This window comes from Grus americana, chromosome 2 (assembly GCF_028858705.1).
Source record: "Grus americana isolate bGruAme1 chromosome 2, bGruAme1.mat, whole genome shotgun sequence".
Classification (NCBI taxonomy): Eukaryota; Metazoa; Chordata; class Aves; order Gruiformes; family Gruidae; genus Grus; species Grus americana.
The window spans coordinates 136,928,357-136,940,471 of NC_072853.1; the positions used below are offsets into that span (position 1 = coordinate 136,928,357).

At 34.2% G+C, this 12,115-nt stretch overlaps 1 protein-coding gene across 2 annotated transcripts in view; it reads left to right on the forward strand.

The window, feature by feature from the left end:
• The window catches only part of CRPPA (CDP-L-ribitol pyrophosphorylase A), a 123,044-nt gene that overhangs the window by 63,968 nt on the left and 46,961 nt on the right, over window positions 1–12,115 (forward strand). For both annotated transcript variants that reach the window (XM_054816314.1, XM_054816315.1), the window contains exons 6-9: window positions 2,628–2,725; window positions 7,455–7,544; window positions 8,253–8,345; window positions 11,559–11,687. In XM_054816314.1, the coding sequence (XP_054672289.1) occupies window positions 2,628–2,725; window positions 7,455–7,544; window positions 8,253–8,345; window positions 11,559–11,687 (410 nt within the window). The remainder of the gene's footprint in view (window positions 1–2,627; window positions 2,726–7,454; window positions 7,545–8,252; window positions 8,346–11,558; window positions 11,688–12,115) is intronic.

Below are 12,115 nucleotides of genomic sequence, written 5' to 3' on the forward strand. Positions count from 1 at the left end.
CCCAGACTTCTGAAAAGCAGGAATGAAACGCTGCATGCGGTTAGCTTTACCGGCGGTCAGCAGGACCCATGACATCCGTGGAAGTTAGGAGCTCCAGCTACACTCTCTGGGTTCGGTGTGGTGGTGCTGGGTGACAGAGAGCTCAGTCAGCCTGTCAGAGGTGGGACACAGGCTCCACTCAGCCTTCCCTCCCACAATACAGCAAAGGTGCAGACCATCTAAATTAACATATAGATCTTTTGGGCCACTTGAGAACAGTTGGGATTTAAATTGAAAGCTAGAACAACGCTGTTGCTTTGCTATGATGATTTCATAGGTGATGATTTCCCAGACTTCCTTTATTCGTTTTTCTTGATCATTTAAAAGCATGCACCATCTTTGCAATGTGTGTATTATCGTTTAATTTTTTCATATTTTATTAATAGCCTTTCCCCCCTATAGCATTACATTCCTCTTCCAGATTAAAAATACATTTTTTCCACACTTCATTTAATTTTGCTTCCTTCTTTGTTACATTCAACCTGCACATATTAGGTTTTTTTTTTTGTAGTCATCTCTCCTTTCTCATTTACATTACAGGATGTTAGAGGTTTAAGGGGGCTGGGGAGAGGAGTGAGATTGGCTTTTATGGTTGCAGTCTTTGAGCAGCCTCTTGTGAGGTTACTTTTGACACTTGCTGTTGATAACTGACTTCTTTTTAAAAAGAACTGTCTGAGCGTAAGTTATGGTGCCTTTTTGGATTCCGCAGCCTTCTTCCACATGTGGATTTTTGTAATAGCTCCAATCTGACCTTCTTCATTAAATGTTCCATAGAATCTGAGTTCTTGAAATCCGATATGCCAGTCTGGTTTATTGTGTACATCTATCTTGTATCTGCATTCCATGTACAGTACTAAATTCAAGTGTCTCTTGCTCTCTGATTTCAATCTACCCACCGGTTTCTTTCTGCTGATAAGAAATTAATTCAATATGTTTTCCCATTGACCCATTTTTTAGACTGTAAAGTTATTCGGTGTTAAGTAGAAGCTAACTCTGATGCATGTTCACTATATTTTTTTTGCCCAGTGAATCTATGGGAAGATAATTTCTCCCACAGTTGTGGTATCCTGTGATTTCCAGTCCTGTGAGAACTGGCCATGCATTTTTTTAATTCTCGCTTTCATCTGGTTGTGATGGTTTATAAGCAGATGTTTATTGTTCTCTCTTTCTTCCCCCCTCCCCATTCTTGCTAACTTAATACAAAGCTAGTTGCTACCACTGTTTTCATTGTCACGTTATAAATATTGGGCATAATAAATGCTCATGATTCATAAAATCATTGTAATTATCTTCTGGGATCCTCAGTGGTTAATTCACTTTTCCTGCTCACAAAAAATTGTTTAAAAATCACTTTCCAATAATGTTAACTCTGCAGCACCTTTTTCAGGTCTGTATGTCTATTTTTGTAAAGAAGTCTTTTGAGTTTACAATAAAAAGTGAGATGTTTACTTAACTAATGCATCTGATTGAACTTATTGTGTGGTATGTAATTATAAAAAAAAACTTTCCACATGGAACAATTATGTATCTTTATATTCAGACTTGTTTGAAGAACAATTAGGCCATATTTTTATAATTTCTTTTATGTCTTTCACTACTAATTTATTTTGTGGTGGTGTTTGGTATATTTCTGTCCCTGAAGTTTCATTGAAGTCTGCTTTAAACATAATTAGACTTTACATTTATGAAATTTCTAGCTGCTTATGGAATGGCTACTCCAAAGACATTGCAAATATTATGTTTTGGTCTGCATATTAATTCAACATCTAAAGGATGAAATCCTGAATTAGAAGTGAGAATTCCAGGCTTGGTTTATTTTGATTTCTTTGCTTAAAGAAAAGAAGATGCTCACTGAATCTTGAAACTGTAGTCAATAACGAGAAAATACTAATTTTCTGAAATATTTGCTTTATGGAGGAGATCAGGCAATAACTGGAAACTACTGTTCTTGGTATCAACAAAACATTATATTTTTCTCCACCAGTAAAAGATCTAAGAAGTTCCCCATGCCAAGATCTTTGTCACTGACTGCAGCTTTTTTGGTACTGAGGTGAACAGTTGTATCTGCTGTCTCCCTGAACAGTATCTTCGACACTTTTTTTTTTTTTGCTATTATGTAGTATGTCATGTTGGGATGAGGATTTATGCTATCATCTCCTGGGGTTTTTTGCTTTTCTCAATATTGCTGACACTGCATTTAGTGATCTGTTGAAGTGGTAAGTGGTATGAAGTTTTAAAAAAGTTATTTTCTTGGTTGTCATCTATTGTCAGTAATGTGGACCTCAACAAACACCTTGTCATAGAAGTCCCTTATTTAAATGGACTGTGGGGACAAGACCTTATGTGATGTTTTCACATTGTACAAAATCATATAAAATATAATATGAATTTTATATTTGAGATGTATATTCTATAAATTATGTAGTTATATTAACTGTGCCTTGGAATAAGTCATCTTAAATTTACAGCTGTTGATAAGTTTCTGTCAAGACACAGCAGTGTATGAATTGAAGGTAATGTTTAGCAGATTAGTAATTTTGATTGATTTATCTTTGTATGAAACACTAATGTTTTTTTCTTGATCACAGACAACCTATCACAACAAGTTTGTGTTATTACCAATGTGAAGGAAGCTATTGCACAAGTAGGTTTTCTCCTTCATGAATCTCTGAAAAGCCAAATAAAAGTAAGTACAACTCTATGGCTGTAAAATGTACAAGTAATTTAATGTTTCTGGTTGTCACAACTTGTAAGAAATGGTCTAAATAATGTGAATACAGAAACTGAGACCTCCTGCGTCACTGTAGTATTTATTATAAGGGATTAACACCAGGTGTGGAAGTTCCCAAGAAAGAAGCATCTTCTGCCCAGTTATGCTGTAGAGGGGGATCTTACAGATCCTCTTAAAATGTATATATTAAATTAGAGGAGAAATTGGATCCAGACAACAGAGGGCCATTTTCTTTAGATTTTATGAATTCAGTGAGCCCAAATTGTTACAAATATGTTACAGAGGAAATGCTTTTGTTACTTTGAAGTCTGAATTAAAGTTTGAACCAATTAAAGAGTAAATTGTATTTCCACAGAGTTGCAAATGGGAAGTCAGATTATCAGCCTTTTTGCAGAGATGCAGGGGTACATTTTGCTCATAATGAATGCTCATTGAAGCTTTTGCTGTAGGATATTGATGGAATTTTCTACTGGCATTTAACTACCTTTTCCATTTTCATTATTCCTACTAATAGAACTATCGCATATTTTCATTTTCCCAAAGGTGATTAACATTTGGTAATTGCTTAAATCATGACTGATCTTGGGGTGATTCTTAATTATATCTGATGTGATGATATCACATCTTTCTATTACCCAGAGAAACAGACGGGGAATAGCTGTTCAGAAATGCAGGTATTCTGCTTTGCATAATGTTACTTCCATAATGGTTTTATTCATGTCTATTGATCTTCTGCATTGTGTGCTTAGGTAAGAGTAGGATGTTCTTCTGTAGAAAACTGTATTACTATTTAATATTTAGAAATGTCATTTGACATTATAGTTACAGTTTTTGTTTGGAAAGAAGTGTATTTAATATGGAAAATTGTACTTTATTAAATATCTGCATTTAAAACTGCAAAATATTAGCGGAGTTGAATAAGATCTTTTCTTGTCTGAATAGCTGTATAATGTAGCAGAAATATATTTCCATTTCATTGATACCAGATCCATTGCTATTTCCCCTTTTTTCTCTCCATTTAAACTATTCTGCAATTAATAGGAAGACATGACTTACCCAGAATAGAAAAAAAGTACTTCTTTAAGTGTTGAATTATCTGTATCTATATATTATATTTGCATATAACTTTAATCATATCATGAGAAACACTTCCAAGCCAGTAAGAAAAGTCAAAGAATGCATTATGTTTGATGAGCCAGCACTGTGACTTAACCACCTCAAATCAAACTGGCACCAAAACTAGTTAAAATTGACAACACGTTTCCAAATTTCATTGCAAAACCAGTCAATTATTGGGTTGGTCAGGGACCTGAATCTATGGTGCATTTGAATAAAACACATGTAAAATGACCACAAACAAGATAATGAAGGCATAAAATGAAGGTATTCCTATTGATAGGGGACTGAATTTTTTATGGCTCTATTAAATTAGTTTAGTCGATGATTTCTAGCACTGTTCTTTTTTTTTGATCCATATTGTCTTTCCTTATAATGAAGTTGATTGTTAAATTTCTCTTCAACACTTTCAAAATATTCCTGCAAAGTGACACCTGCCAAAGAACTCCGTCAAGATCTCTGTCTTGTATTGTTCCTTGAAACATCCTCAGTCATTCATTTTATGAACCCTTAGATTGAAACTCTCTAAAACCTGATATTTGTGTATTGACTGTCTTGTTTTTAAACAATAAAATCTCTAGGAGTTATATTTTTAAGCTTACCAGTATGTAGAACTTCTGAATTTGAAGCACCTTAGAATATATTCACTGGCCTATGATTTCTCAAGTGAAGCAGAGTGACCTGGTGGAGAGAGATTTGACTCTGGACAACGTGGTAATTATTTTAAGCAGGTTAAACATACTGCACTGAAAGCTGGGCCTTTTCCAAGGGCTAATTGGAGGGTAATTGATCTTAATAAGACACTAATTGGGAATCATTCACTAGAGTATATATTATCTAAAATTTAAACTATCTGTGGTCAATATTTTAACATTTTAGATACTTTTGACACTCTAGTTCTTAGTAGCAGCCATATTTACTTTTAAGATATTTGTTAACTTCTAGATGCATCCTTAAAGAATCCTTAAAGGTGAACTCAAAAGAAATTTTGTTAGAGGGATTTCTGAGAGAGACTCCAATAACATGATAATGCCAATAATGGGGAAAAAAGAGCTAAAAATTGAACTGATGAGATAAAATGAAAAGAAAAGCTGCACTAAAAGAAATAATAATAAGGCAACAGTTATTGCTTGCAAAGTACTTTAAGCATAAGTATTTTAATCAATGTTACTGTAAACTGCATAACAAATAAATGAATGTCTTGCAGAAGTTATCTTACTGTGAAAGACGTAAGTTGAGTCTTTTTTAAAGTTTGTTATTTAGCCCTTTCTTTTGAAGCAAGCAAACTTAAATGGGGGCTGAAGGTGTGTTCTTCTGTGACTGGAAATGATGCACTCCTGCTTATTCAGTGACAAGGTGCTCCTGTCACATCAAATGTAATCAACTAGATGAAGTTGTGTGTTGTTTTTGTGACTAGGTAAATATCCACAAGCAGTATATAAAAATATTTGGTTGTTTTCAATTAGGAAATGAGCTAGTGTTTAACTAGTAGAAATTCCCTAATTTCTTAATCATCGCATTGTCCCTCTGCTGGATTGGTATTAATTGTGATTTTAAATTCTGATATAATTTAGCTAACTTTTACAGATTCCCAATGTCCTGATGGTATTTTTTTGATTTTATGAAAGTGGATGTTGAATAAAGCTGAAACTTCAGCACAGGGCATCTGATAACATTAGAAAAACATTAAAGAAAACACATTTAGTATCCTTATCTTCATGTTCATAAACACTTACCATCTCTGCTTCATTACACTAGCTGAATATCAATTGCTATAATGACCAGAAGTGATGAAGCAAATGCATATACTTTTTTCTATTTAAACACTGAAACATTATGTGACAAACATTTTTTTACTGAGGTGGTATTTGTAGGTAATTTTTGCTCTCTCAAGTAGTTGATAGCTTTGATTAATATTAATTTTAACTGAAAAAAATACTTTTGCATAGGATACTAACATGCCAAAATAGAATAAGAATTTTAGTTAATTGATAATGTATTGAGGCTTCTAGCTAGGCAGCTGTGCTCACTTTTCCAAGAGAGAAATCTGATTTAATTTTTGCTGGATAATATGGCTGTAAAACAAAAAGACTCAGTGTACTGCTTTGTCAAATTGTTCAAGTTCAGTCAAAACTCTGATACACTAAGTTAATTTTTAAATGTTCAGGAATACTTAAGCATCGTGTATTGTAATATCTCAAGGAAAAAAAAAAGGTAGGCCTTCTCCCTTGAGTCATGTTCTACTTACCTTCTGAAAAGAGTCTGGCATGCAGTGTGCTCCTGTTCATCTAAGTATGTGCAAGGTTGTAAAGGTACTGGGGATTTCTGGTTTTACTTCTGCGGAAGTTCCAGCCAGGAGAGCCCTGGAGTATTGCATTTTGAAAGTATTTTAAGTAATTCTTGCCTTCTGTGAATATTTTTTTTTTTTAAATCTCTTTAAACTATTAAATGTCAACTATTTGGGGCTATGTTATCAAATTTGCAGCCCAAGATGTTTCTAAAATCTTTAGTGCATAAATATCAACTTTTGAGTTTCAAACCACCTTCCTTTGCAAGCAAATTAGCTCCCCAAGTACTAGAAAAATAAACAAATACAGCTTTAGATAAGAGTGCAAAGCCTTTTTATAAAATGTTGTGTTTGGTACTTCTCTTGGATTGTGGATTAAGTGACATTTTGAGGGAACAGCGTATTGCTTCTGTTGTTTGCTGCTATATATAATATGTCTTCTGGGCAGAAATAAAGCTCATTTGAGCAGTGGAACAGTGAAGTTTGCTGGTTTAATAGAAGCAACATGAAGATTTTCTTTGCCTTACTTTCAGGTTGGTTTTTTTTACTGGCTTCAAAGTGTTATCTTCTCTTAGGGAACAAATTCCCCTTCTACTACCTGGCTTGCTGTTTTACTTAAGGCAATCCTGAGGCTGATAATGTAGTAGAATCTACTTTTTATTTTAATTAGGATAAGATCATTTCTTAGCTGGTCTTATAGTTAAAGGTTGCAAAATAAGTGTGTCTGTGATTAAGACAGTATTTTAAAGTATTCATTGAGGAAATTATTTTCAGGAGAAATTCTAAATGAGTCTTGTCATATGGAGAAGCCTAGAATACCTGTGCACCTGGTCTGTCATACATTCTTGTTCATTTATTTTATTTTTAGTTGCATGAAGACAAAATATGTGTGTATTTGAATATTAGAGAGATTTCCTCAGAATTAAAGATCTAAAATAATTAGATCGTCTTGATCGTATGAGCAGTGTTTTCATCTCTGGGAACAGTTGAACCTCCCAACCCAGGCAGCAGCACCAGTGTCTGATAGCGCTAGGGCTGTTTCTGGAATGGCGCTCTCTAGCAGTACGCTTCGGCAAAAACTTGCAGAAATATCCGCAGGGTGTTGGACTCCATGCTTCACTGTTGAGTCACCTAAAAACTTGAGCAATTTTTAATTCTCATAGTGGAAATAATAATTGCCAGTTTTAAGTCATTTGAATGAACAAATGCTGCCATAATGGTGGAAGCTTTAGCAGATAGATAGGGCTGAAGTAAGTAATAATATTATTTTTTTCTAATCAGGTTGAAGCTATATCAATATCTCTAAGCAAAAATGATAGCCATCTACAAAACATCTTTTCAGGACAGTGCTACAATTTTATTTGCATAAATGTAAGTAGTAAGGATGCATGCTTTTAATTTTGCACTTAAATTTGTTATTAATGGTAAATAGTAATTACATATTTGAAGAATAAGTTGTTTGTTATTTCTGTTCTCTTGGTGTATCCATTCCAATGTTTGGTGTTTCTGATGTGCACCAAACTAGACCTTTGAGATACTGGTCCATTCTTTCTCTCCTGGGTCTGCACTTCCATCTGTATGTTGTTAAACCAGTCATGAATTCTTGAACAAGAGGGATGCAACTGAAAGTAGTTTAAATTTTCCTTTCATGTATATTGTTTTGAAGTGAATTGTCTCAAGAGGTGGTATGTTGTATGTGTGGTCATCTAACCGTGCATTGCTACTGTGGCCTGAATTAGCTGGTGTTTCCCATGCATGCCATGCAATCTGTATTTGAGTCCCTGTATGGGAAAACAAAGGTTTTAGATGAACCATATCTGAGACCAATCAAGATCCTTAAGTCTGTTACATATATATATATTTCTTAAGGGCAATATTATTTTTTTTTTCAAGCAACCATAACTTTACCAGACAAAAGCATTACAAATATATTACAAGCAAACAAACAACAACAACAACCAACACAAAAAATGCAAAAAGTGATGTATCTTTTTTTGGTAAATAACAGGTCTTTGAATTCCATTTTTATGAAATAGTTGTTTGATGTTTTAATAATTCTAAACACGTGTTTTCATTTAGGATAAAAAGTATGCCATTCAAGAAACACAGCAACTAGTGGATATGTTGGAAGAATCAAATATTCCTCTTTTATATCCAGTTGTTCTTATTTCGGTAGGTGACTCCTGTAAGTTACTGTAGAAAGCATCAAATGAAATATTTTTAAATGTTAGTCTAAGTTTGAACTATTTCAAGAGATGCTGCCAGCTGTGAATAAAATTGTAAATTTGAACTGTAAATTGGACTGTAAAGTGCATCATTTGCACTTCAGCAAATGTACTGCATGCTGTCAGGAAATAAACCAACATTAGTGAGTGACAATGTATTAGTTATGTATTTCTGTACAAGACTCGTTGTGGCTAGTCATGTCGAACTGTTAACTCCTGCTTTGCTGTTGTGCTCCATCTCTGCTGAGGATGCTGCAAATGCTGTGCTCTGCTCAAATGCTCAGTTGAAACAAAACTAAGTGGCTTTATTTTTCCTGAGAAATAGGTATGAGTGCAAATAATGCTTACAGAAGCTCGCCATGAAACTCAGGTTTTGCCCCTAAGATCTTGAAGTCATAGTAGAATCCAGCACCATTTATAATGAAAGTATACTTGGTTGAGCAGCCTGCAGCATACACAGGTTATTTGGGTGGACACCTTCTAAAATAGCCTCAGGAGAAAATGATACGTTTAATCTCTTTACTGTACTCTCCAGATCCATCAGTTGTTGCTGAAATTTCCCAAAACTAGAGAGTGGGAGAAAAGTCTTATAACTAGATGGACACAGTTGCTAACATCTAAAATGCAGATATGCGTATATTTGTCAAAAGTATCTTTAAAAAATGAAGTACCCTAACTATAAACAAGTATTTTGTGCTACACATTCAAATTTTATGGAGTTTATATCTTTTAGAAATGCAAGAAGGGAAAAAAAAAAAAGAGAACTGGAAAGTATGTTTTAAATGGCTGAAGAATTAGCTAAGCAAATCATTGTCTCATATTAATCACTGGGAACTACTTAAGTCCTTTAAACTTATCCCTAAAACTCATCACAGATGGTATGGCTGGGGGATAGAAACCTCCTTCAGCAGCCTTTAATATGTGCAATATTAGGTGTCCTTTTTGCTAAGGCTCATGAGTGGGATTCTCTTCAGGTTTATTCTTCACTATAAACTTCATTGAACATAAATCTGAATGCATTGTTAGTGAAAAGTCCTGCAAAACACTTCTCTTTTGATGTAAAAGGGCACATTAATATTTCTCAGGCAAGTGTGACTCAGAATTTTAAGCATATGATGACATATAAATGCATAAGTTTTAGGTACTAGCTGTACAGGAAACATTATTCTTTTCTAGTCTCAACAGTGAAACTGTTCCTGGTAGTGAAGAGTTGAAAGGATAAGTGAGGGAAGCAGCTAACTGCTTCCATTCTTACCTCGTAATCAGGAACAGTCTGATGTAGACTTTTGCGTAATTGGAAAGTTCTTGTCTATTCTTTCATTTCAGGACGTGTAATTTCTTCATAACAATCTGGTAATTAAGAGAATCAATTTTATTTTTCCTTTCAATATTCAGCTGCTTTGGCTGTAAAAATGTTATTGTTGTGCCAGTTTGCCTATTTAACCAGCCTGGGGAGAATCATGCCAGTAAAAGGAAGAGCTTGCACTGGACATGATGACTTCTGTCAATATTCCCTCCTATAAATTGCCACAGATTTCAAAGTCTATCCTTCATCCTAGTGCCTGACTGGAGGCATCTGTAAGCTGAAGCAGCAATTGGACTACTGTGTCTGGACACAGCAGCAAAGGGAAGATGAATGTTATAGGAGAAATAGGAAGCACAGAGGTAAACTTCAGGCAATTACGTGTCTGCATCAAACCAATATCCTCTCCAACTCTGCTATAGCCAGAAGAATCATATTCTTAAACTGACATTACTTTTCTGAGTAATACATGTTCACGTGTGTAGATGCAAATATTTAACTGAATGGATGTGATTTTTATTTTGTGGTTGTTATTTAGGGTTTGAAAGAAAGGAGTGCTAGTACTTCAGCTCTGTAGTTGCCAGTATTTGCATTTCAGTACAAAAGTAAGTTTGAAGAAAATCTCTTTAATGCTGTGGAACAGGTTAATAGTAAATAGGTGTTAGGTAATGCTCTCCCAAAATAACAGGTTTTAAATTTTATTGTAAATAGCTGTAAATGAACAGTATTTAGCCTTATTTTGGGTAAAAAAAATAACAACATAATGAGCGTCTGAAAATCTCATTTCAATGAGAGAAGTCTCTGCCTGTGTAGCAGAAGACAATAGCTTTCCTCCTGGTGAATATGCACTTGGACGGTAAACATCTTTTTAAAAAGTGTTGCAACAGGAAATGAATAAAAACCTATTATCTGTCAGGATCAATTGAACGTAAGGTACAAAGGGAACTTGAAATAATTTTCCCAAGCACAGATCTCTGGGGCTACCTCTATAGTCGTACCTCTCTGTAGTACTTACAGATAAGTTTTATATAGATGGAATGATTCAACCAGAAATGAGTTTTCCCTTTCTTTTAATGGGAAAGGTATTTCTTCTACTAATAGATGCTTAACTTTATGTGTACAAATCATCATCCTTAATTTTGATTTCTACAGTTAATAGAGACTTTGAAGTAAACCAGTTAAACTGTGGACCAGGTAAGCCTTGGGAAAGGGTTCAGAGAGCCCTGAGCTACTTGGTACCCCCCTGGAGATACCAGCTCAGGTCTTGTAAGACCCAAGCATCCTCGCTGGGAATGAGACCTGCTTTTCCATGCCCAAGAGCACAGGGTGGTCATATCCTTACCTTCTTCTGAAGTAGTTTCTACTCTTGAAACTTGAAGTGTTATCTTGATATTAATCCAATTTAGGCAACTAGTATGCTACACTGAAAAGGTAGTAAATTCAAAATAAATCTTTAAAGAATGCAGTGCCATTTTGAAAACCTTTTAAGATGCTTAAGAAAAACATTTGCATTTCTCTACTGTCCTGATTGTAAAAATAAAATAAATCTATGAAAGTTAGATTAGAGCTTAGAAAATAATATTATTTGTTTTCTGATTTAATTAAATATTTTTAATATGCAGTTAGAATATTATGCGAGAACACATCAGAACACATTAGTTTCATTGTGCTTTGAAAAGAAATAATTTTCATTATTTAAGTGGTGGAATTCAATAGTAAGAGAAGCAAAGTAATAAAAACCTTTGTTAGCCTGTATTTTTATGTGTGCTTAACACATAAAAATGAGATATTAAATGGCAGTCTAAAATAACAAGCTTTTTCAAAGTGGATTTTTTTTTCATATTTGTTCCTTTGCAGGTGCACTTGGATACTTCTGAAAATATTTCTTTCAGCATTGGGACAGAAGAACTAACTAGGATCAATAAATTTGCAAGGGAAGTGAAAAAGAAAAATATCTTGGTTTATGGTCTCCTTATCCAATATAAGGTATGCAATTCTCTTGCTACATGCAAATTATCTATTTTTGTGATTTATATGATTAATGGTGGAATCTTCATTTAAAACAAAATCAAAGAGGAATAAATATGACATGAAAAAGATTTGTTGGGAAGATTCTTGCCTATTCTTGTTCAAAATTCGGAAGAGCCTGTAGTTATAGGCAAAATGTAAGCATTTTGATTAGAGAGGAATAAATGGTAAACATTTTTAGGACCACGCGAAAATATTAGGGCCCTTTTTGCTTTTCTGCTTTGAAACTTGTTTTTTGCAGCATTAAAAAAGTAAAAAAAAATAAAAATAGTAAAAGTACATTTGTTCAGTGGTTCTACAGAATGTTACATTCCCGATCCAAAGAGAGTTTGGTGTTCAGGTGACAGAAAGGGCATGGCATATAGGTGGTGAAACAAATGGTGCCC